Source organism: Bos javanicus, chromosome 12 (assembly GCF_032452875.1).
Source record: "Bos javanicus breed banteng chromosome 12, ARS-OSU_banteng_1.0, whole genome shotgun sequence".
Taxonomy (NCBI): domain Eukaryota; kingdom Metazoa; phylum Chordata; class Mammalia; order Artiodactyla; family Bovidae; genus Bos; species Bos javanicus.
In genome coordinates this window covers 27,676,208-27,701,471 of record NC_083879.1, presented here as the reverse complement: position 1 = coordinate 27,701,471, position 25,264 = coordinate 27,676,208, and the positions used below count along the sequence as shown (strand labels likewise).

General features: G+C 38.0%; 1 protein-coding gene across 4 annotated transcripts in view; it reads right to left on the bottom strand.

Moving 5' to 3' along the window:
- The window catches only part of STARD13 (StAR related lipid transfer domain containing 13), a 492,565-nt gene that overhangs the window by 350,059 nt on the left and 117,242 nt on the right, over positions 1-25,264 (bottom strand). For all 4 annotated transcript variants that reach the window (XM_061434800.1, XM_061434804.1, XM_061434801.1 and 1 more), the window contains one exon: positions 16,105-16,240. In XM_061434800.1, coding sequence (XP_061290784.1) covers positions 16,105-16,134 — 30 coding nt within the window. In that variant the 5' untranslated portion in view covers positions 16,135-16,240. The remainder of the gene's footprint in view (positions 1-16,104; positions 16,241-25,264) is intronic.

The following is a 25,264-nucleotide window of genomic DNA, read 5'->3' as shown; positions in this document are numbered from 1 at the left end:
TTCTCACTTATCTACACATTGTCTATGGCTGTCCCCTGCAACAATAGCAGAGCTGAGTAGCTGCAGCAAAGACTGTAAGGCCTCAAAATCTAAAATGTTTACTATCTGGTCCTTTATGGTAAAAGTTTGCTGATTCTTGGATTTATCTGATTGATGAGGTAGGGGAAAGGGTCACTAGGCATACACAGCCCATTCTCCTTGTTTCTTTTGAGAAGTGACTGGTGACCCTTCCTCAGCCCTTCTCTCCTCAGCACAGGAGGCCTGGGAATGTCCAGCTGATCTATCTGGGACCAACAGTGAGTTCCATTCAGGATAAAAGGAAGGTGGAAATACGAAAGCAATTTTAGGTCTAAGACATGGTCTCCAATTTAGATTTATCAGTGACAACACTTTTATTATAATCTCTTTCTGACACCTGTATATATTTCTCAGGTGATTTCATATCTGGAGGAGAGAGTTATAATGGTTCATTGGCCCCAACCAAACCTCAGCTTCTTCATCCTCATAGCAAGAGTGTTGGAAATCTCATTTCCTTCTTGGAGTTTCTCCAAAAAGGAAGTGAGTGCCGATTTATTTTTTAACCTGGCCATATCCTCTCTGAATATGCAATTCTCATGACTCATTCTTAAACTCTAAACCACATAAAACCACTTGCACTAATGGTCACACAAAGTTTAGATGACTTTTTTTTTTTAACACTAAGACACTATGAATTTATGTATCTGCATGTCCCTTTACAGATCTAAATTACTCTAACCTTCCTCAGATTTTGAGCTCTTGAGCAGGTTTTTAACTTGAGGTCTGGGTTGATTAATAACCAACACAGTGTTCTGCTAATTAATGTGGTTTCCCTCATTAATAAATAAGACCCTAACAATCCCTTGCCAACAGTGTTATTATACAGACTCATAAGGAAAAGATGGAAAAGATGGTGATGATAAATATGAGCTACACAGTTTGAAAAATAATTTTTAAGCAAAAATTAAAAAATCTAGATATATGTCTGAGAAAGAAAAATCAGTCACCAATCTGTCATCCAGAGCTCATTAGTTTACTCAATTAACCCACTGATAATTGTAGAAAATACCTATTACATACAAATAGTCTCTGATGTCCTGGGGCATGAAAAACAAGCTAAAATGAACAATTGGTGAAGGACCCTGACATTCAGGCAGAAAAATCTGATTTTGATCTGATAGATATTCATAAAGAATAACTGAGAAAATGGAGTGTTTGGGAAAATCATTTTAGCAGTTAGGAATGTAGAGATCTCAGCTTAATAATCTAAACTGTGGACTTGTGTGACCAGTGGGAAGGAAGGGCAGGGTAGGCCCCACAGAGCCTGTTGGCTTCAGGATCTAAGGGTATTCAGGGAGACAACTCATTCAAAAGGAAGACAGCTTTGTTTGAATTCTGTGGGGGCTTGATACCTGGATGTTTTTAGCACTTATGGACCTCCAGGGACAGGGGGATACAAAAAGGGAGTGAAAAAAAAAAGAGCAGTTTCCTTAAAGACTCTGTTGAGGGCAGCGTTTAATAGCATTTGTAACAGTGGATGCTGGGGTGGGGCAAAGGTCACTCTCCCACTCAAGGGGTGATCTTTCAGCTGGAACCCTGAGCCGAGTTAGAGAACAGCCCAGAGCTGGACCAGACAAGTGAGCGAGCACAGTGCTTGGGCAGCCTCAGTACCTTCGGAGAGTTTCAGCTGCGCCACAACATGGGCGTGATAGTTGACATCACGGACTCCAAACTGGATCATAGAATAATAAAAATGGTACTTGCCACCACCGTGTAGCCAACAAGTCAAGTGCCAAACATGAGCTTCTACCCGCCAACACCGTACCCCCACCAAGGTTTCTAGGAGAAAAAAGACCCTAAGACTTGTTGGCAGAAATTGTAGAGGTGGAGTTACAATAAATGGGAGCCTCAAAGCTCACTTTCAGTGTGGTATGTATGAGCGGCTACAATGAATGTGTTGCTTCCGGGCTGCATGGCCTGGAAAACACAACTGACAAAGTGGAGGAGGCGATGTGGTACTGGAGTGCTGGTTGTATTAAATATCAGCTGTGTGACCTTGGCCGAGTCATTCAAAGATTCTGAACTTCAGGTCTTGCGTCAGAAACATGGAACCGTTCAAGTGTTCTGACAAGGTTATGGTGCAGCTCAAATGGACTTATGTGAGAGCAAACCCTATTGTTTATTTAAAGTGCTATAATTATCATTACAGGGAGTATTTGCAGAACAGGCTATTTATAAAAGGGTTCTGAGTGCACTGATTTCCAGCTGTCACCTGATATAAAATGCTTTTGCATCTTCCAAAGCCATTTTCCAAATAATTTTTCTCACGCAATTGTCTCGGCAAAATCTAGAGGCACTTGAAATGACTCCTTTTAGGGTATGTCTGTGTACCACTCAGAGACACAACTGAGAAAATACAGCTGTAGCTGGCACAGAAGAAATGAAGCATAGAAAAGCCTTTGGGGCAGTAGAAAGTGGGGACCATAAAAATATTGGCCTTATTTTAACATTTCTTAGAGTACATGAGAGTCAGTAGGTGATCTTGTTGGTAGTGATTGGTCTGCTGGGAAATCTTAACTTTAAATTGCCTGCCAATCTCTATTTTGGTGTCCAAGAAGAGCCATTTATCACTTTTATGAAGCCACTGAAAGCCCACATTGAGGGGGAGAAAAAATAATTATCAAGTAGTATATGCCCTCCCACTAAATACATAATGAGAGTAATGGGCTGAAGTTTCTAAGGATGGGCAATAAATGTTTTGATAAAACAAATCTAAGATTGCCCCCAGTAGTAAGTTAGCCCTCCCTTACCTCCACTAACTCTCTGCCACCTGCCCAGGGGAGCAAGTTTCCAAGATTTAATGATGCGCTGGGATGATGGATTTTCCATTAGATGTTCCTAATAACTCTTCTCCACAGAACAGTCCTTTCTCTAGCCAATAACAATAAGCCATGTCTGTATGTGAATTTCACAATTAACAAAGCATTTCATACAGATACAATTTACTTTATTGCAGACAGGAGATTTGAGGGTTCACTTAACCTCAGGGAAGCAGTTATACATTTTACTTTAAGGACACTGAATCCCCTTTTTTGTTAGGTTTACATGTTCATAGAGTTTTTAAGAGTCATCACCTTCGGAGTTCACCTTTACTTCCACTCTTGTGCCAGGGCAGAGCTGTTTTTCTCATTTACCTTAAGGAAACCAAGATCACTGTTGAATGAACTCCAGGTTCATCCTGCAATTCATGGTAAACCCTGATCCCTTTATATCTACCTGAAGTCTAACTCAGTAAATTCTACCCTAGTCTTCCTTAACCAGTCTATTTCTTGAGGATAATTGTCCAAAGTTAGGTAATTCTCTTAATTATTTTCTCTCATTATTTTGTTAATGCTCTCTCTGACTTAGATGTCATAAGAACTTTTACTTATTTGTAACAATTCATTTATAAATAAATAAATGAAGTGATTCAGATCATCATGTCTTTCCTCCTGGCTATTTCATATAGCTCCTCTATCCACCAGATCTCTTGAAGTGTGACTGGTCTGAATGGAGACACACTGCTGATGCAAAATCTACAGCAGATTTAAAGGTCTTAGATCTCAAGAAGAAAAGTAACATTTCGGGGTAATTTTTGTGCATTGATTATGCATGACACAGGATGCTTGGGGCTGGTGCACTGGGATGACTCAGAGGGATGGTATGGGGAGGGAGGTGGGAAGAGGGTTCAGGATGGGGAACACATGTACGCCCATGGCAGATTCATGTTGATGTGCGTCAGAACCAATACAATATTGTAAAGTAATTAGTCTCCAATTAAAATAAATAAATTTAAAAAAATAAAAAATAAAATGACAACATTTTAATACACTGGTTTCAATAAAACATATTATTAAATGAATTAATTTCACTTGTTCCTTTTACTGTTTTTTTTTTTTTTTAAGATGCTGGAAAATGTAAATTTACATACACGGGTCAAATTATACTTCTATGGGCAGCACTAACCTAGAGCTTTTAACTTTACATTCTAGGTCTTTATCCTTCTTCCCCTCCTCCTCCCTCATGCTTAATTCAAGCCCAAATCTCCTGACCCATTTTCCTTTTCTATGGCACTAACATTCCCACTGAAGTAACAACTTTGTTTGATTACCTCTATCTTAGCCAAAGAAGAGTTTCTCAGCCCACATGTGATGGGGGATAGATTTAAGTACTCACTACCTCTCACAGCAAGTATCCTGGCCCTAAAGTTATTCTATTAGAAAAAAATTTTTTTTCCTTATTATGGAAATAATGTCTGGAGATTTAACACAAGGTAGGCAGAACAATGGCAGACTAGTCACAGGTATTCCTACTGGTCCTGGAAAGCAGAACTGACTTCCTGGAAAATCACATCCAGAAAGACAGTTCCACAGGGGGTGAAACAAATTTAGTCCTGATATTCAAGGGAATGCACAAAGATTCCTCTGAGAATGTGGAGTTAATAAAAATGGATGGTGAAACTGGTTGTGTTTTTCTTGAAGGAAGTTCACAGGCAGTATCAATCCAGCCCAAGGGAGCAATGGGGCTAAATATTTTCCAAGTGCTTGCTATAAAGAGCAAAGCTTATTTTCTCCATTGTGGTCTGTCATTATTTTTATACTTCTGATGTTTTTACAGCCAAATCAATCCACACACAGACATGTTTATAATAAACCATTACAAAACCCTGATGTTTTCTAACTTACAATGACCAGAATATAGAAAGAACCACTTGCCCTCTTCATGTCTTCTCCACCTTCTGCTTCCTACCAGTCATTCTTTCTTTCTCCAGCCTTAAGTTCTGTCTGGGATCCATTAAGAAAACACTTAAGGCTTTGAGAAAATCAGTAAAAAGGCTGGGGGAAAGCAGGGACCCTTTAAGGGGCTGGTCTCCAGAGTTCTGCATCCCTCACCCATCTTTGAAATAGCTTTCTGTGCATTGCTGGATTTGTTTTTATCCCACTGTGTTATATGTCAGAATTACACCCCCACCACCCTCACAGATTTATACAGATTTATTTGGGTTAAAAAAGCATCTTTTTTTTAAGATAACACCTCTTTATTTCATTTATTTTGGTGGCACCATGTGGCCTGTGAGATTGTACTTCTCCGACCATTAATCCAACTGGAGCCCCCTGCAGTACCTCTGGACTACCGGGGAGGTCCAAAGAGAGAATCTTTTAAAAATGCAAAATATTCCTGAGAGTGTTAAAGGACTTTCAGATTTTTACCTATTGGTGTGAATTATTCAATCAAATTGTCTCTCTGCTCCTTCACCCCCCACAAGTGATCAGCAGCCTTCTCACTGCTGGTCTTCCTCAGTGATAAGCACAGAAATCTAATTTCAAAATTAGGGAACAGAAAACTGCCTACATGTGGCTCCTCCTTAAATCTGCCAAGATATTAATATTTTAGCAGTTAAAAGAGCCATGTCAAGTCTTTCAAAACACTTTATGGCCAATTCACAGTGTTCTTTCTTGCAGAACACTGGAATTGCCTCTTGAATTTCCTCCAGTAAAATATAGTGAAAACTAGGAAACTTCATCTTTGCTTCATGAAAGTAGGAGGCAGTATGGGACACCAGGGTATGGTCCTATGATCTTAACTGTGCAGAAGGAAATTTCATCTTTGGCTGCAGCTGTTTGGAGAGGGTAGGTGATGGCCTAGTTCACTAACTTAATCACCCGTTCACTCTCCAGGAATAGTTTTGCAGTTACTAAAGAATGCGTACCTCAGGACACACTGACATTTTTGACCAGAAAGTCACAGTCACTTCTACACTCTGTGTATCTTTATGGAGACTTTCCCGGACGTTTAAAGTCCTTAGGACTTTTCTATGTTGTTTATGGGCCAAATCCATCTAGATCACCTAATCAATGGCTGTTCCAATAAATGCTGTCTTTCATGGGTCACTTCACACATGCCCTACTCAAAAAGCCACAGAAAACATATCCTCGAAGATTAAAATGTTCTTAATCCCTGTTCCAAGTTCATAACACAGAAAATCAAAAGTGGAGAAACTTTGAAAAACTTAAGAAATCATTATTTTTTCCAGTTTTAGAGGAGATGATGTATTAGTAACACTTCTAAGCCCTACATCCAGGCTGCCCAACACCAAAACAGCAACCCTCACAAGGTTCTACACAGAGTAGGCACTGAATAATATTTGCCAACTGACTCGTTCTATGTACTTTTAAAATCACTACTGTGAAATGCACATCCTGTCTTACTCGTAAATGTATTTTCTCTAAATGCCATCTTACTATAGATATCCACTCATTTTCAGTTGCCATCTGGTGTGCAACTCTGGCCCAGGTGTATATATGACATAGGTTTGCAGAGGGAAGGACTTATTACCATAGCCCATGCTGCTATCCATTCAAGCCATAGAGGAAATGTGTGGAATCAGTAAAAGCTATAAAACAAACCAAACGAAAGCCATGAATTTTTCAGATGCGTCATGTTTTAAAATACTTTTCAATAATTCAGAGGAGAAATATGCTTGGTTGGTAGCTGGGGTGATCTCATGGGCAGACACATCTCGCCAGGGCTTTAGGAATGCAGTGGCCACATGAGGCTTGTGACTGCATATTTTCAACTCCACAACTGGGCTGTGGTCCTGAAACAGATGTCATTTTACACAGATGTGGCTCTGTATGTACTAGCTCCAGTAAATACTTTCTAAATCCGCAGGGGACAAAAAGGAAGAACCTAGAATAGTCAGTCATAGTTAATCATGAAATACAACATAACTACTAGTGTCTTATTCTCTAGGGTGTTACTTTTTTAAGAACAATAATGAGCATCTACTGTACATCTGCCGGACCACTATTTACATACAGAGAGTCCCTGGGAATTACTACCTTAGTCTGGTGGCCAAAATAACTCTGCTTCCCCATAGCCGCTGCTATGAGGCTATGTTTCACACGTCCTTCTCATCATTCCTTTGACCATGCAAAAATCCTCTGAACTTCCCCACTGCAGACCAAAGCAATGATCCATGGAGTAGTTACGCTAGAAACGATGACAGGGAGGAAGGAAGGAGAGGCTGGATATCTCCTGCAGCATCATCAACTGAGGCTTCTCCTCGCTTCCATTTCTATTGCTATGTCTCCTCCAACTAAGGCACAGGATCACGTCAAATCTCTAGCCCCTGTTCCATCCCAGCTCTTACACAGCCCCCAGCTATTTCTTAATTCTTGCTTAGCTTGTTAGCTTCCAGGAAATTCACTGAATACAGGTGGCCTCCAAAGTATAGATAAACATTATATGAGACCCACCACCTGTCTTATCTCCTTCCAACATTCTTTTGGGAAAAACAAAAAAGTATTCAAAGAAGGATTTTATGTGGAGCCCCTTTGCTCATAACCTCACAACTTCCAATGGAAACCCTTAGAAAACTTGCAAACCGTCATCCTTGCAAAATACTTTCTCATTCGTCAAGGACTGAAAGATGTAACAGTTGAAAATAAAGAAGGTGGCAGTGGAAAAGTTAGCAAGATACCCAAACTCCAGTTCTCTCAGAGGGAAAAAAAAGAGAGGGTGACCAGAAATCTGACCTGGGTAGGAAAAAATTCCTCTAGAAATGTCTCCTAGATTGAAAGTCTTCACCATGACAATGCTTCAATTTTTAACATCCTGAAACCCAAAACTTGTTGTGGTGTGAATGTATACACATCTTCCTTTCCAGTATTAAAACTTTGCCGAAACATTAGCCTAAATGTGTCTGAGTAGCAACTCCTCCTATTACTCCACAGTAGAATAGAGACCCTACTGAAATAACTAGAATATACTACAATCTGAACATTTAACGAATGCCTATAATTTTCAGTTAGTGTGCTAAGTAAGCACTTAGGTTGCTGAGACAAGTGACACAGTCTGGACTCAAACTGCTTCAAGGTTGGTGAAAGGAAAAACAAATAAATACATAAGTAACATTATTGTGACAACTGCTAGAAGAACAGGACTCTTCCTACAGACTGAGTATTGAGAACCTAGCAAAGGGAATCAATGTGATGAAGACAGAATTTTAAGTTAAAGGCATGAATGATTCAAGTATGAAGAATAAAGAATCCCAAAGTAATTTGATGTGGCAGGAATATTGAGCAAAAGATGGAGTAGACAAAAAAGAGAGAGAGACACGAGAAGTGGGCAGGGCTAAATCATAAAGAACTTTGTCTAACATGCACAGAAATTTGAGTTTCTACCCCTCACCCCACCCGCCCAAAAAACTGAGGACATAGAAGGATTTTCCCAAAGAACAGAGATATGATCAGATTTAACTTTTTAAAAGGTCACTCTGTTTGTATTTTAGATAATGGATGAACGGTATATGATACCAAAGACCAATTCATATGCATGTTAAGTCACTTCAGTCATATCCAACTCTTTGAGACCCTATGGACCACAGCCCACCAGGCTCCTCTGTCTATGGGATTCTCCAGGCAAGAATATAGGAGTGGGTTGCCATGCCCTCCTCCAGGGAATCTTCCCAACCCAGGAATCAAACCCACATCTCTTGGGTCTCCTGCATTAGCAGGCGGGTTCTTTACCACTAGCGCCACCTGGGAAGCCCCCAAAGATTAGTTAGTAGGCTGCATTTCAGATGAGAGATGGCTGAATCAGAGCAGTAGCATTAGGGATGCAAAGGAGATGAGTTAACACTTCATTCGAAATGCAGGCTGGAGAGGACATGGTGACAACGAATGTAAATTTAAGAGAGAAGAACAAAACTAGGGTGACTCCAGGTTTCTGGTTGAATGATGAGTTGACTGAAAGTGTCTTTCACTATGATATTAATAGAAGACAGTAAAATTCAAGACTGAGTTTGAGGTGCACCAGAACATGTAGTTTAAGATGCCAAGACATCCAGTCAGGCACAAGTGCCTGGGGCTCAGGAGGGAGATGAGGATATAGACACTGGTTATGGAGAACAGACCCAGTGGAGCTGGCTAGACCCCACCCCACCCCACCCATACTTCCCTGCCCAGAATATAACTCCTTGCATCACCCTGTCCTGTCCCTTCTACCCACCCACAAGTCTGGGAATTAAGCATAAATCAGAAGCTGCTTGTGAGTCACTGGCTTCAGAAATGGGCTTGACCTGCTCATGTAAGGTGACAACAGAGATCCAGAATAGCCCCAGAATTTCAACTGGTTGCTGTATGGCTTTGCTTTCTTTTAAATACCATTCTTAGCCTTGGCAACCTGGCTATTTGAATTTATAATCTGGTCCCTGGATTTTCTGTTTCTGTCAACCAAACCTGGACTGTCCCCTTAGTCAGGTCACAGTCTGCACTAGCCCATATGATATTTTCATAAAAATTGGGAAAAAAAATATCCTCTTTGGCTGGCATTCACCATCTCAAGGACTCACAAATTGGGGAGCAGAAGATACCTTTGTGCCAATTAAAAAAGGTGACACTTGCACAGGGCATATCATCTGTATGTGCAGCTCTGAGCCAACTTCAGACTGAGATATCTGACCCTTTGTTGATGATGTTTATGCTTAGTTTAAGCCCTCAGCAGTTCTGGTGTCTCACTTATACTGGCAGCTACCATGAACAGCTTTCTTCACTTTCCCTCTAGGCAAATGACATCTGAGATGAGTAGACAGAAATAGTCCAATGAAGGTAGAGGCCCATATTCCAAACTTTGGAAATGTTCTATTAAAAGTATATAGAAGTCTTGACAAGCAATAAAGGGTTTGACATCTTGATCCTTCATCCTTTACACAGCCTTGTGGGAAACCTGCCTCAGGCTTGCAGAGGCCTTGCCCTCAGTATTTGGCAGCCAGGGCTACATTTAGAAATGAGGACACGTTCCTCAGACATATTCCACAGGGTAGTGAATCTGGCACATCTTTATGAGTAAAACTGTTCTGCAGCCTAGCCTGAGAAAGTAAGAAGATTACAGTAAGTCAGATGAATAAATGTCCATTGCATTGACATAAATCTCTGTGGAAAGATTTGTCTCCTATCTTGGAAAAGATCTAGCCAGTGGCAAACTTCCTCTATTACGGGGGCCTCTGAGTTCATGACATATTCAGAGGAAACAGAAGTGAGTTGACTCTTTAGAAAGTATTCCCTAGAAAAGGAAAACAGCAGCGAAAGTTTTCAGAAACTTGTTTATCTACTCAAAAATTCACAGGTAGAACAGCAAAAAAAGTTCTTCTGCCCAACTGACTCCTGTTTGCATGCTGCCCACTTATATGTGAACTTGGAAGGAATGCCTATGGCACATATTGATGGTGAATAAAAGAAAACAGAGAAAGATTTTTCAGAGGCAATATAAATCCCAGTATTAATATCTGAGGCTATGTATTCCTTTTCTCCACCACCTATGTCAGTGAGAACTGGCCGAGGACTCAAATTATATATTGTTCTGAATGGGCCAAAATATGAAATAATCTCAGATTTCTTACTTAATAGCTTATAAAGTTATCCTGTCCCTGTCTTAAATTAGCTAATGGAAATAAATTACCTGTCCTGGGATAATTAAGAGCTTACTGTAAAAACAAAGTAACCAGAATGAAAAAAAAAAGAAACATTAGAAAATCAGCTAAGATGGGTCCCAAATGCCTCTTTAATAAATTACATTCCCTTAAAAGGCAACAACCCAATGGATTATAGCATCACATTAAAGATAATGGCTTTCTCCTTTTTAACGTCCATTGTTAATCTTAAAAAAAGAAAATCAATAGATTTGTAATAAATCCTTTCTTCTTGGGCTGAGAAATGCTCTAAGAAAGCCTTGAGAAACAGTTTAATATTCTCAATCAGTCATTCTTCATCAAAAAGAAACAAAATGTGGATCACAGTAAACATAATTAAAGATGTGCTATATTTTTCTTTTCTTTTTTAAATTAAAATTAATTGTTTATTAAAAATATATTTTTCCAAGCAATTTTAGGTTCATAGGAAAACTGTGTAGAAAGTACAGAGATTTCCCATATACCCACTGATGGAGCCCACACACATACAGAGTCTCCCCCATCAGAGGGGTACCTTTATTACACTTGAACCTGCATTGACACATCAGGGCTTCCCAGTTGGCACAATGATAAAGAATCTGCCTGTCAGTGCAGGAGATGCAAGAGACGCAGGTTTGATTCCTGGGTCCTACTCCAGGGAAGGTCTCCTGGAGAAGAAAATGGCAACTCTCATTAGTATTTTTGCCTGGGAAATCCCATGGAGAAAGGAGCCTGGTGGGCTATAGTCCCTGGTGTTGCAAAGAGTCGGACACGACTGAGTGACTGAGCGCACACACACACACGCATTGACACATCATCATCTACAGTCCATAGTTTATCTTAGAGTTCACTCTTGCTGTAAATTTTATGGGTTTTGAGAAATGTAAAATGACCTGTATCCACCATTATAGTATCGTACAGAATGGTTTCACTGCCCTACAGATCCTCTGTGCTCTACCTGTTCACCCCTCCCTCCTCCCTAATCCCTGGCAACAACTGATCTTTTTACAGGCTCCATAGTTGTGCCTATTCCAGAATGTCATGTTGTTGAAATTACATAGTATGTGGCTTTTTCAGATTGGCTTCTTTCACTTAGTAATATGCAATTTTCCCCCAAAGGCATTACAAAATTCCCAAGGCAATGAATGATGTGGCAGAAAGGCAAAAAGCATACCAGACTCAGGTATTGGTTTTGCCCCTTTGGTTAAGTTATTTACTTTTCCAAGACCTTGGTTTGCTCATCTGTGAAACGAGGATAACATTAATACCTAACCCACAGACTTCTATGAGTTGTTAAAATCAGGTTTCTTTCCTTAAAAAAGGGAGTTAATAATGCCTACGTTGTAGGGTTGCTGTATGGATTAAAAAGGCAATGTGTGTGAAAAGGTTAGCACCGGGACAGGAACATATTACACATTTAATAATAGTAGCTGACATATCTCATTTTAATGTGTGCTGAATACTTTCTCTTTGACCTTCTAAATCACTCTCTGCTCTTTTCCGTCGTCCTTTGTGGGACACAATTGCTTAAGAATGCATTAAGTGAGTGCCCTTCCCTCCTGGTTTCCTGATAAGTTCAATATAGAAAGAAAAAAGGTAGAAGCTGGAAGAGAGATGGATGTTTTCTCCCTCTGCCTATTCTCTATTCTCTATCAAGCTGGAGTCTGGCTGTGGCTGCAATCCTCTTCAAAGGGCAAAGATTCTGCTGGGCAACCATCTTATAGTTGCTTAGTTCAGTTTAGTCACTCAGTCGTGCCCGACTCTTTTTGACCACATGAACCACACCACACCAGGTCTCCTTGTTCATCACCAATTCCCAGAGTTCATCCAAACTGACATCCACTGAGTCAGTGATGCCATCCAACCATCTCATCCTTTGTCATCCCCTTCTCCTCCTGCCTTCAATCTTTCCCAGCATCAGGGTCTTTTCAAGTGAGTCAGCTCTTAGCATCAGGCGGCCAAAGTATTGGAGCTTCAGCTTCAACATCAGTCCTTCCAATGAACACCCAGGACTGATCTCCTTTAGGACAGACTGGTTGTATCTCCTTACAGTCCAAGGGACTCTCAAGAGTCTTCTCCAACACCACAGCTCAAAAGCATCAATTCTTTGGCGCTCAGCTTTCTTTATAGTCCAACTCTGACGTCCATACATGACTACTGGAAAAACCATAGCCTTGACTAGATGGATCTGTGTTGACAAAGTAATGTCTCTGCTTTTTAATATGCTGCCTAGGTTGGTCATAACTTTCCTTCCAAGGAGTAAGCATCTTTTTAATTTCTTAGCTGCAATCACCATCTGCAGTGATTTTGGAGCCCAGAAAGATAAAGTCTGATACTGTTTCCACTGTTTCCCCATCTATTTGTCATGAAGTGATAGGACCAGATGCCATATTCTTAGTTTTCTGAATGTTGAGCTTTAAGCCAACTTTTTCACTCTCCACTTTCACTTTCATCAGGAGGCTCTTTAGTTCTTCACTTTCTGCCAAAAGGGTGGTGTCATCTGCATATCTGAGGTGATTGATATTTCTCCCAGCAATCTTGATTCCAGCTTGTACTATATCCAGCCCAGCATTTCTCATGATGTACTCTACATATAAGTTAAATAAGCAGGGTGACAATATACAGCCTTGACGTACTCCTTTTCCTATTTGGAACCAGTCTATTGTTTCATGTCCAGTTCTAACTGTTGCTCCCTGATCTGCATACAGGTTTCTCAAGAGTCGGGTCAGGTGGTCTGGTATTCCTATCTCTTTCAGAATTTTCCAGAGTTTATTGTGATCCATGCAGTCAAAGGCTTTGACATAGTCAATAAAACAGAAATAGATGGTTTCTGGAACTCTTGCTTTTTCGATGATCCAACGAATGTTGGCAATTTGATCTCTGGTTCTTCTGCCTTTTCTAAAACCAGCTTGAACATCAGGAAGTTCACGGTTCATGTATTGCTAAAGCCTGGCTTGGAGAATTTTGAGCATTACTTTACTAGCGTGTGAGATGAGTGCAATTGTGCAGTAGTTTGAGCATTCTTTGGCATTGCCTTTCTTTGAGATTGGAATGAAAACTGACCTTTTCCAGTCCTGTGGCCACTGCTGAGTTTTCCAAATTTGCTGGCATATTGAGTGCAGCACTTGCACAGCATCATCTTTCAGGATTTGGAATAGCTCAACTGGAATTCTATCACCTCCACTAGCTTTGTTCATAGTGATGCTTCCTAAGGCCCACTTGACTTCACATTCCAGGATGTCTGGCTCTAGGTGAGTGATCACACCATCGGGATTATCTGGGTTGTGAAGATCTTTTTGTACAGTTCTTCTGTGTATTCTTGCCATCTCTTCTTAATATCTTCTGCTTCTGTTTCTGTCCTTTATCGAGCCCATCTTTGCATGAAATGTTCCATTGGTATCTCTAATTTTCATGAAGATATCTCTAGTCTTTCCCATTCTATTGTTTTCCTCTATTTCTTTGCACTGATCACTGAGGAAGGCTTTCTTATCTCTCCTTGCTATTCTTTGGAACTCTGCATTCAGATGCTTGTATCTTTCCTTTTCTCCTTTGCTTTTGGCGTCTCTTCTTTTCACAGCTCTTTGTTAGGCCTGTTCAGACAGCCATTTTGCCATTTTGCATGTCTCTTTCTTGGGGATGGTCTTGATCTCTGTCTCCTGTACAAAATCACAAACCTCTGTCCATAATTCATCAGGCACTCTGTCTATTAGATCTAATCCCATAAATCTATTTCTCACTTCCACTGTATAACTATAAGGGATTTGATTTAGGTCATATCTGAATGGTCTAGTGGTTTTCCCCACTTTCTTAAATTTAATCTGAATTTGGCAATAAGGAGTTCATGATCTGAGCCACAGTCAGCTCCTGGTCTTGTTTTTACTGACTGTATAGAGTTTCTCCATTTTTGGCTGCAAAGAATATAATCAATCTGATTTTGGTGTGACCATCTGGTGATGTCCATGTGTAGAGTCTTCTCTTGTGTTTTTGGAAGACGGTGTTTGCTATGACCAGTGCGTTCTCTTGGCAAAACTCTGTTAGCCTTTGCCCTGCTTCATTCTGTACTCCAAGGCCAAATTTGCCTGTTACTCCAGGTGGTCTTGACTTCCTACTTTTGCATTCCAGTCCCCTATAATGAAAAGGACATATTTTTGGGGTGTTAGTTCTAAAAGGTCTTGTAGGTCTTCATAGAACCATTCAACTCCAGCTTCTTCAGCATTATGGGTTGGGGCATAGACTTGGATTACTGTGATATTGAATGGCTTGCTTTGGAAATGAACAGAGATCATTTTGTAATTTTTGAGATTGCATCCAAGTACTGCGTTTCAGACTCTTTTGTTGACCATGATGGCTACTACATTTCTTCTAAGGGAGTCCTGCCCACAGTAGAAGATATAATGGTCATCTGAGTTAAATTCACTCATCTAGTCCATTTTAGTTTGCTGATTCCTAGAATGTCGACATTCACTCTTGCCATCTCCTGTTTGACCATTTCCAATTTGCCTTGATTCATGGACCTAACATTCCAGGTTCCTATGCAATATTGGTCTTTACAGCATCAGACCTTGCTTCTATCACCAGTCAGACCCACAAATGGGTATTGTTTTTGCTTTGGCTCCATCCCTTCCTTCTTTCTGAAGTTTTATCTCCAGTGATCTCCAGTAGCATATTGGGCACCTACTGTCCTGGGGAGTTCATCTCTCAGTGTCCTATCTAACCCTGACCAGACTTTGGTAATTAATCTCTTAAATTATCTCTTTTGTGATAATTTAAAAATTTCTGTTGCTTCCTGTCAGACACATATTTTCCCTTATGTTTACTTGCAAAATTATTGTTACTCTTTTACTTTGTAAACAACCAGTGAATCATAAAATCCAAAACCATAAACAACCCTATAAACTCTTACATGTTATCCCTAATATCCCTCTATATCCCAATACTGTTCAGAATTTTATGAAGATCTACTTTTGGATTCAAATATAAAATGTGAAAAAAGTTTAGAAATTTAAGTTATAAAGATTAAAAACTGTAAAATATTTATAAAAAAGGCTAGTCAATTTTTTATTTATTAAAAATATACCAAACACAACAGCAAAAACAAATTCCTGGGAATTATTTAGCTTGGTAGAGCAAAGACAATTATTTAAATAAAGTGAACTTAGTGTTCATAAGTGATGTTTTACAGATGTATTCCCCAATCTGATGCCTCTTTGCTGGAATGCTTATCATTGAGACGTGTACTATCTTATTAGGGAAAAGCTTTATAATAGTAATTCAAGGAAATCTTCAACTGCATCAGGAATTTTCATTAATAATTAAGAAATTAATTGAAGTGTATACAATCCCCTGCTATAACTCTACATATCACAATGGACTACCAATTTTATCTTAAAATCACAGAATGCATTTTTTTGCAATTTTATAAATATTAACTATATATGTTTTTCATTACAAATCATGTTACAATAAAAAGAAAGTCAACCTTTATGTTTAACTTAAAACACAAAAAGTAACAGAGAATGTTCAAGTATGGCACTCTCTTCACTGCATCAGTGGGGCACTGCACTACTCCCGGAATATTCTGTAAGAAAGCTACTCACTTGAGTTTTTGGCCGAGCTCCAGTTGACATTTGGTTTGGCACACCATCAAGATTCTGAATGTTTCCAGTTTTATTTCCACAAATTCCCTCCTTCTGATGATTTTTCTAAAAGATTAGTCTTCAGGTTTATAGAATTCTGTAGAAAACATTTTTAAACAAGTTTTACACACATGAAGAATTATTCTTAGGAATAATTCAAGTGAATTATTTAATAAAAACACATTTTTAAAAAACCAGGATTGTTTTGAAAGCTAACATAAAATGTGAGAATATTCCTAAATAGTAATTATTTTTCCAGAGATATTTATACTTAGGCTCAGTAAGATCAACCCTGGTAAAGCCTGTGAACTTGTAAATATAAGTTTATAAGTAAATATAAGTTTAAACTACCAAGGTAATACATAGTACTATATTGCCATGTATTTTAAAACTTTTTAAAAAACAAAACCAAAAGTTTGTTAAAAACTTGAAATAAGAGGTGGCTCATTTAGAGCCACAGTATTCTTTTAAGCTTTAAGATCTCAATTTATATATTTTGTACTGAAAGTGAAAGTGTTAGTCACTCAGTCGTGTCTGACTCTTTGTGAGCCAATGGACTATGTAGCCCATTAGGCTCCTCTGTCCATGGAATTCTCCAGGCAAGAATACTGAAGTGGGTTGCCATTTCCTTCTCCAGGGATTGAACCTGGGTGTCCTGAATTGTAGACAGACTCTTTACTGACTGAACCACTAGGGAAGACTTATATTTTGTAACAGCAGGGAACAAATTATAAAATTTTATTTTCAAAGGTTAGGTGTAGAAGTAAAACTAGTGAAGTAAAGTTGTCAGCATAAAGAGAATCCTAAACTTTTCAAATACAGAATGAGTTTCTTTTCCAAAATGTTAGATTAATTCTTATTGGTGTCAAGTTTTCCTTCACTAATTCTTTCCATCACCTGGAAGTCTGCCACATCTCTCTGTGTCCACTTGCCTTATGTAAGTTACCTAGAAGCCTCTACTGCAGTGTCCTGTCCTGGTTTATTGCTTCTGGAAAAAGGACCAATGTTTTCAGAAGAAGAAAAGGTTGGAAATGTGAATTTTTCACTTAACTATAAGTTTAGTCACTGCTCATCAGGTTGTTCTTCAGGGTGGAAAATAATGTATCTAGAATACACTGGCTTATGTGTAAATATAGCACTGTCAAATACTGACTATATAAACTTTGACTTAATTTCCTCAAATCTAAATTTAATCACCTATAAAAGAATACCTTTGACTTCTAGTGAACACTTCTTTGTGCCCGGCATATTTGGCCAATGGAATGTGAGTACAAAGGAACATGCCAAGTCTGAGCAGAATCTTTAAATATTCTGCATGGAAATTATAGTTTTCTTACTCTTGATGCTTATAGAAATTCTACAGTGGGGAAAAGAAATACAGTGATGAGAATAATAATGATATGCTGTGCTAGTAATAATATGGTTTACATATTTACATTTTGGGAAGAATTCCCCATTTGATATTTTGAACAGAAATTTACTAACTCAAAACTGTCTAAGAAGAGTTTAAAGGACATAGAAGTGTATACACATTATACCCTTGAGAAAAGACCATGAAAGATCTAATGGGATCTTGTCTTAATTCACATGCACAGTGATTTTAAAAGGTATGAAAGTTATTAAATTGGGGGAAAAACACTGACAAATTAGAACACATTGGACAGGCAGTCAGGGGTGCTGGCAATACAGTGAGTTGACCAATGAGTTGGCCAATAAGAACTACACTCTTCTATTGATAATGTCTATTTCTGCTGGCAGGTGTGGACAGTTTGACCTAGTACCTAGAGTAATAACCACTGGGGGTTAATTTATAAAATGAGGATGATGCTGGCTCCTGTTTCAATAGGGTGCTACATGCAAATGAAAGCCCCTTCAGTACTGTTATGGTGGCTGTTGTAACACAGCCTCTTTTTCTTTGAGAAGTTAGGGACTGCATTTTATTCAGGAAAATCTAACATCTGATGACAGAATATTAAGCACAACAGCCTGTGTATGATACTTTCATATGGACTACCTCATTTTTTTTCTTCTTAGTAATTCTGTGAGGTAGGCCCTTGTTGGTTGAATTTTATAAAAATAATTCCTAAAGAGAACAAGTTGCTTGATTAGGATCACACAGCAACTGAGAGTGCTAAGATCTCTTGATTTCTTCTCAGTTACTTCTTTCTCCCTCCATATTTCTCTTTGTATCTTGGCCCAGTCTCACTTCCACAACCTCTCCAGTCTAAATCTCAGCAAAGGTCTGTTCTATCACTGTCTTCGGTCAGCTAGATAATGGGTTTGGGCTCCTGTTAGCCCTACTGAAGACAGATACCTATGAAGACAAGGAAATGGGGTTCTAACTGCAGGAAGGAATTAACCACTAAAACCCAGCTGTTTTGCAGGGTTCCTATGGCCCAGACATGGCCACTTACAGCACTTATTGAAAGTATGCTAGCCACTTTATAATTTTGAAGCTTGTTATAAATAAGATTCTTCATAAAATTACATTTTCTTAGTCCTGTTTCTTGTATATAGTAATTCAGTTGATTTTTTAACCTGATGATGTTTCCATAAATATTTGTAAGCCTTCTGATCAGTTTTATATATTTTGGGGGGATTGTCTTTGTACTCTGACACGGGGGACAAATGGTAATTCTGTTTCTTTACCATTCCTCATATTTTCCTTTCTTTTATTTTCCTTATAAATAAGCTAGGCCTCCAGTCAGGGGTGGAAAGAGAAGACATTCTGCCTGATTCTATTTCTGATTTTAAGGAGAGTGCTTCCAATATGTCATCATTTAACCATGATACTGACTGTACTGGGTTTTATTTTTCTAAATCATGCAGTTTTTCTTTTTATAAAAAATTTTTATATGAAAGGATGCTGAATTTTACTGAATGCATTTTCTCCATGTATTAAGATGATCAAAATTTTCTTCTTTAATCTCTTAATTTATAAATTACATTAATCTTACCATGTTAAACCAACCATGCACTTCTGTATTATATTATCAAAGTACCCTTCTAGTTTTTAAGATTATTTATCATAATGAAGGTTGGAATTTGTCAAATGCCCTTTTGATAACTAGTCTTATCAATGAGCCATAGTAATAGATTCATAATTATTAAACTATCCTTATATTCTTGAGACCAACTGTACATGGTTGTGGGAAGCAGTTCCTTTTAATTTTTTTGATTTTCATTTTGGGAAGAATTTCTTTGGTCTTTTTGAACCCATATTCATTTTTTTGTCCTATTTTGTGTCAAGAAAACACTGGTTTCATAAAATACATATGCAAGTTGTGCATCTTTGTAAATAAGATATAGAAAATTTATATTGCATGAAAATTATCCATTTTTTGAAAATCTCAAAGAACCCATAGACAAAACTGTTTGACCCTTAGAGGTGGTTTGATAACTTTAAAGATTTCTCCTATTGGTTTATGGTCTATTTTGATAAGTAACTACTGAGTGAATTTTGACAAAAAATGTTATTATATTGTCTATTACATGAAGTTTTTCAAATTTATTAGCAGACCTATGTAGACTCTTGCACTTTGAAAATCATACTGTATTTGATATTATAGCCCTCTTGTTTCTGTTCTATTTATATTGTCTAGATGAAAGAGCCTAGAATTTAGGTTAAACAGACTCAAGGTAGATAAGCCAACTCACTTGTTAAATATCAGCTTAATCACCACTGCCTCTGGGAAGCCCTTCATCACTCCTGGCAGATATTTCTGTGAACTCCTATATTTCCCCAGCAAAACATTTGCCTTGCATAATTATTGTAATTTGTTTAATGAGCACCTTCTATGTTAAACTGTGAGCTCTAGGAGGGTAAAGAGGAGGTCTGATTAATTTCCCACCAAATACCTAGCACACTGTTTGAATCAGAATGAGTATTCAATAAATCTTTGTTGAATGAACAATACTTTTTCCCATGTCCTTCTCTGCTTGTCTATTCATAAAATCATAGTTATAATGGGTTTTTATTGCTACCATGCCAAGAGAGGAGAAGAGTGATGAAAACTGTGAGCTCTGGAGCTAGAGTAATGGGTTCAAAGTCAGGCTGTGCCACTCACTAGCTGTGGGACTATAAATAAATATTTCTTCTTTGTATTTCTGTTGCCTCAACTGTAAAACCATAAATAAATAATTTTGCACTCACTAGATTGTAGGGAGTTTATATGTGTGAAACACTTGAAAGTGTGTCTGGTACATAGCAAGTTGTGAATTAATGTTAGCTATTGTTATGTTAGTACATCACAGGTAAATGAATGGATAAAAGAATAAAACTGCAAAAACAGAGAAAATACGATATGTGCTCTGCCTCTGGGCTGTTCTGAGGATCAAGTGATGTGAGTTTTAAATAATGACAAGCATTTGAGGTGTTTTATTAACATCATTACAAATGGGAAGCCCTAGTGGCTAGAGGAACATAACTGTTTTCTTTGGAAAAAATGGATAAAGGCAAAGAAATACTTAATTAGGTTTTGTTCCTTACTGGAATTTATTTTTATCCTCTACTACAATACTTTAAATACATAGTTTTAACAGTTTAATATTTTTGTAACTACAACATAACCAAACAAGAATTTTTCCTGAGACTTAGCTTTTTGAGAAATAATATCTGACTCTGAAATATTTTTTTCCTGGATCTTTATCCATTACTTACCTTTTATAGTTCACATTTTATTTAAACAATGTCTCTTTGTTTTTCCTACTTCAACAAGAAAACTTTTAAATGCTATCCTTGTAGTATTTTCAAAGTTTCCTATGTATAGGTATTAGCCCTAGAATATTAAACTTCATTGATGTAATAATCATTGAATTTTTTCTGCTACATACAACCAAGCCATGACACAGGATTGCAAAAAAAAATAAATAAATAAAAACCCAAATAATAAAATTATCTTCCTAATCTTTGTTTGAATTTCATATAAAGAAAGTTTAGGAAAAAATTCCTAAGATAAGACATTTACGCTTATGCAAATATAGCAAGGAATGAGGTGGTTCACTGCTGTTGATTGTCCAAACTGGTGTAGCATGCCATCCTTTAATTTCTTTATTTGCAAAGAAGACTCTCACTAGCTAACTGACTTAGAGATTGAAGATAATTAATTTGATCTTTTTTGGAGGAAAGCACAACGTTTATAAAGAAACATCCATTTTAAAAACAACTAAAATATTTTATAACACTTAAACTATTAATATCTAGTTGCAACAGCATGTATAAATCATGTAACATGAATTTTGATCCCAAATATAAATGGTCAAAGCTATGCATAGGCTGAAAGTTGCCCTTGCCATTTATTTTTCAAGTAATAGATTAGTTCTGTATCTCAAAAAAGCTTGTGTAATTAACTTTCAAGGAACACTAAGAATACAAAGAAGAAATGTAAGCACATGTGAAAATTTTCCCAAGCTATGTAATTTGTATTAAATTTATTTTTGACAATTTTTGTAATCTGTTCTTCCCGTAACTGAGACTAATTAACTTATCCTGCTAAATGACCAAGAAAGACATTTGATTCCAGATCTATCTGAGAAATGAGAGACCTTCATTTTTCATATTCCTAAAGCTGGATACAAAGAGTCCCTTTCTCCATCAGAATAATGATAACTATCATTTATTTAGTGCTTGTATTCAGTGTAGTGAAAGCAGGCTGCTGGCTAAATTCAGGTCCTGATTTCTGTGCTTACTGTGGTGACTTGAGCAAGTTACTTAAATTCTCTATGCCTCTGCTGTCTCATTGGATTAAAATGGGAATATTAATAAGATCTACTCATAAAGTTTTATTTATTACTTCCCATTTAATTTTTGGCCCATATTTTACCCAGAATATTGTCACAGCTTCAAGATGCCGGAGTTTTAACTGCATTGTATTCTCTGTGAGAGCTATGACTATACCCTTTCTGATCAATCACCACAATACATCAGCAACATGAACAGACTAAGAAGAAAGCGCCATACTAGTTGAAGAACTAATACGTCTCTTTTAAATCCTGTGATATGATCCATTAAAGATGGATAAAAGTGACAGAATAAAACATGAGATGTGTGAACACAGAAGACTCACATGATGCACAGTTCTACTTAACATAGTGACGTGTAAGACAAGCGTTTGTAGTCTCATGGCCTTTTGTTTGTTTTTCCACTTGTACATAGTTGATTAGGTAACTGCATCTTTTCCCTGCACCCAAAGGCTTTCTTAGGTAAAGTATCTTTGGAGCTAATCAATTTCCGGTCTCTTCTCATTCATTCACTCATATGCCAAGCACTGTCCAAGTGCAGTGAAAACAAAATAAACACAACATATTTCCTTTAAGAGCTCTAGTCTATAGAGAAAATGTCACGTAGACAGATAATATTACAGGCAGGGATTTAAGACAAAGTATCATATAAAATGATATGAGAACACAGACAAAAGAGTAAATAATTCTGCCTGGGGAAAAGGAAGAGTTCATAGAGGAAATAACCTTTAACTGAGTTTTGAAGGAATAATACTAGTATTTCAGAGAGAGGGAATCCCAAGGGCATGAAAACACAAAAAGAATACAGCATACTCAAACAATAGTAAGGATTTTTATCTGATTCCATCTATTGATGCCTAGGGGATATGGAAGCAAATGATGTATGAAAATGAAATGTGGTCCTCAGATAAAATGCTACATATTAAGGAATTTGACTTTTGTCTGTAGGTAACAGGAATCTTGTGGATTTTTGTTTTTGTATTATATTTTACAAGACTTATACTAAGAAATATAAGGAGATTATATAAATATCAAAAGATTTTAAACATGCATTATAGACATCAGTATCTCAACATTTCTCGTTGGAGTTTAACTCTCCCTTGCCGCTCTGCTCCCTCCTCTCTGTGGTCAGTTTTTCAAAATAATATTTTTATTGTAAAGGAAAGTACAAATATAGAAAAGTACACAAAACAGATGCATAGCTTAATGAATTACTCAAAGGTGAACAATCTAACCACCATTGGGTCAAGAAGTAAAAGTGTCCCTGAACTTCCTCTCCACAATGCAAAACACCTCTAAATACTCCACACCAACTGCAAGCCCATTCTTCCTTCTGTAAGGAATCATTATTTGTTTACATTAATTATTTCCTTGCATTTTTCAGTTTCAGCAGTCAAATATGTACCCTATAATGCTAGTCTTGCTCCTTTATATATTTTTTGGTATGTTTTTTAAGCCTCGTTTAATCCAAAACTTATTTTTGCTACAAGTTATCTGTTGAAAAACCTAAGAGTTTTTCTACATAGTTTTCCAGTCTCAATTTTACAAACTGTATGTCTTTCTGGTCATGTGATTACCCGAAGTTGATTCTCTAGTAGATTTCTTTAGAAAGGGATAATGAGCCCCTGTGCCGTTTTTACAAGTCAATTTTGCTAGATACAAAATGCTTGATTCACTTTTTTTTCCCTTGAGAGTATTAATAAGATAAACTTATTTTCTATGAGCATAAATTGTTGCTCTTGAAGTCTGATAATTATCTAATTGAAATGTCTTGTAAATCATGTGTTCTTTTCTTCTTTCTAGATAGTCAAATATTTTATTTTTCTTTAAACCCAGTACACTACAATATCTTGGTGTTAGTCATTGTGGATCAATATTCTTAAGTATATAATGAGTAACTTCAAATCCTTATTTTAGAAAAAATTTCCTGAATTATAATTTTCAGCATTTCTTCTGGTTCCTTCAGTTTTCTTCTTTGATATCTTGTTCTTTTTCTCAGTCCCTTTTTAAAAGTTACCCAAAGTCCTTTAAAAATTACCCAAATTGGCTTAGCCAGTAAAGGACCTGCCTGTAATGCAGAAGACACACTGCTGCTGCTGCTGCCGCATCGCTTTAGTCGTGTCCGACTCTGTGCGACCCCATAGACGGCAGCCAACCAGGCTCCCCGTCCCTGGGATTCTCCAGGAAAGAACACTGGAGTGGGTTGTCATTTCCTTCTCCAATGCATGAAAGTGAAAAGTGATAGTGAAGTCGCTCAGTTGTGTCCGACTCCTAGCAACCCCATGGACTGCAGCCTACCAGGCTCCTCCGTCCATGGGATTTTCTAGGCAAAAGTACTGGAGTGGGGTGCCATTGCTTTCTCTGAGAAGACACACAGGGGACATCTATTTGATCCCTGGGTTGGTAAGATCCCTTGGAGAAGGAAATGGCAACCCACTCCAGTATTCTTGCCTGGGAAATCCCAAGGACAGAAGAGTCTGGCAGGCTACAGTCTATGGGGTTGCAAAAGAGTCAGACATGACTTAGCAACTAAGCATAACAAAAGTCATAAAAAAACGTTTTAAAAGTTTTAAAACTTTGAATTTTACTCTTGAGCACTCTTAATACACCTGCAGTTGAGTTGTGTGTATAGTGAGATGTGTGTACAAATTCTTTACCTGAAAACACAGGGTAAAAGTTTGTTTTTGGGGGGTTACCAAAAAAAGCTGTGCTTCTGAGAAATCATTTATTTGTATCTCATGAAATTATAAATTAATTTGATTTATATATGGTGTCTGACTCAGACCTGAGAAATGTAAAAGTATAGCAGTGGCCACATCAGCTTAAGGCAGCAGAGCAGACAGAAAGAGCCATGTTAGGAGCTCTTTTACACACAAGCAGGCCAAGAAAAGACAAGTGGTCTTACTAACCATACGAACATTGACCAGAGAGATAAGCCAAAATATCTTTTGGAAGTGGAAGTGTTAGTCACTTAGTCATGTCTGACTTTTTGCAACCCCATGGACTGTAGCCTTCCAGGCTCCTCTGTCCATGGGGATTCTCCAGGCAAGAATACTGGAGTGGGTTGCCATGCCCTCTTCCAGGGGAATCTTCCCAACCCAGAGATTGAACCCAGGTCTCCGGCATTACAGGTGGATTGTTTATCATCTGAGTCACCAGGGAAGTTGGAGAAGGCAATGGCAACCCACTCCAGTACTCTTGCATGGAAAATCCCATGGATAGGGGAGCCTGGTGGGCTGCAGTCCAGGGGGTCGCAGAGTTGGACACAACTGAGTGACTTCATTCACTTCACTCACTTCATACTTTATCACTGGAGAAGGAAATGGGGTCGCAGAGAGTCAAACACGACTGAAGTGACTGAGCATGCACGCACACGCACACA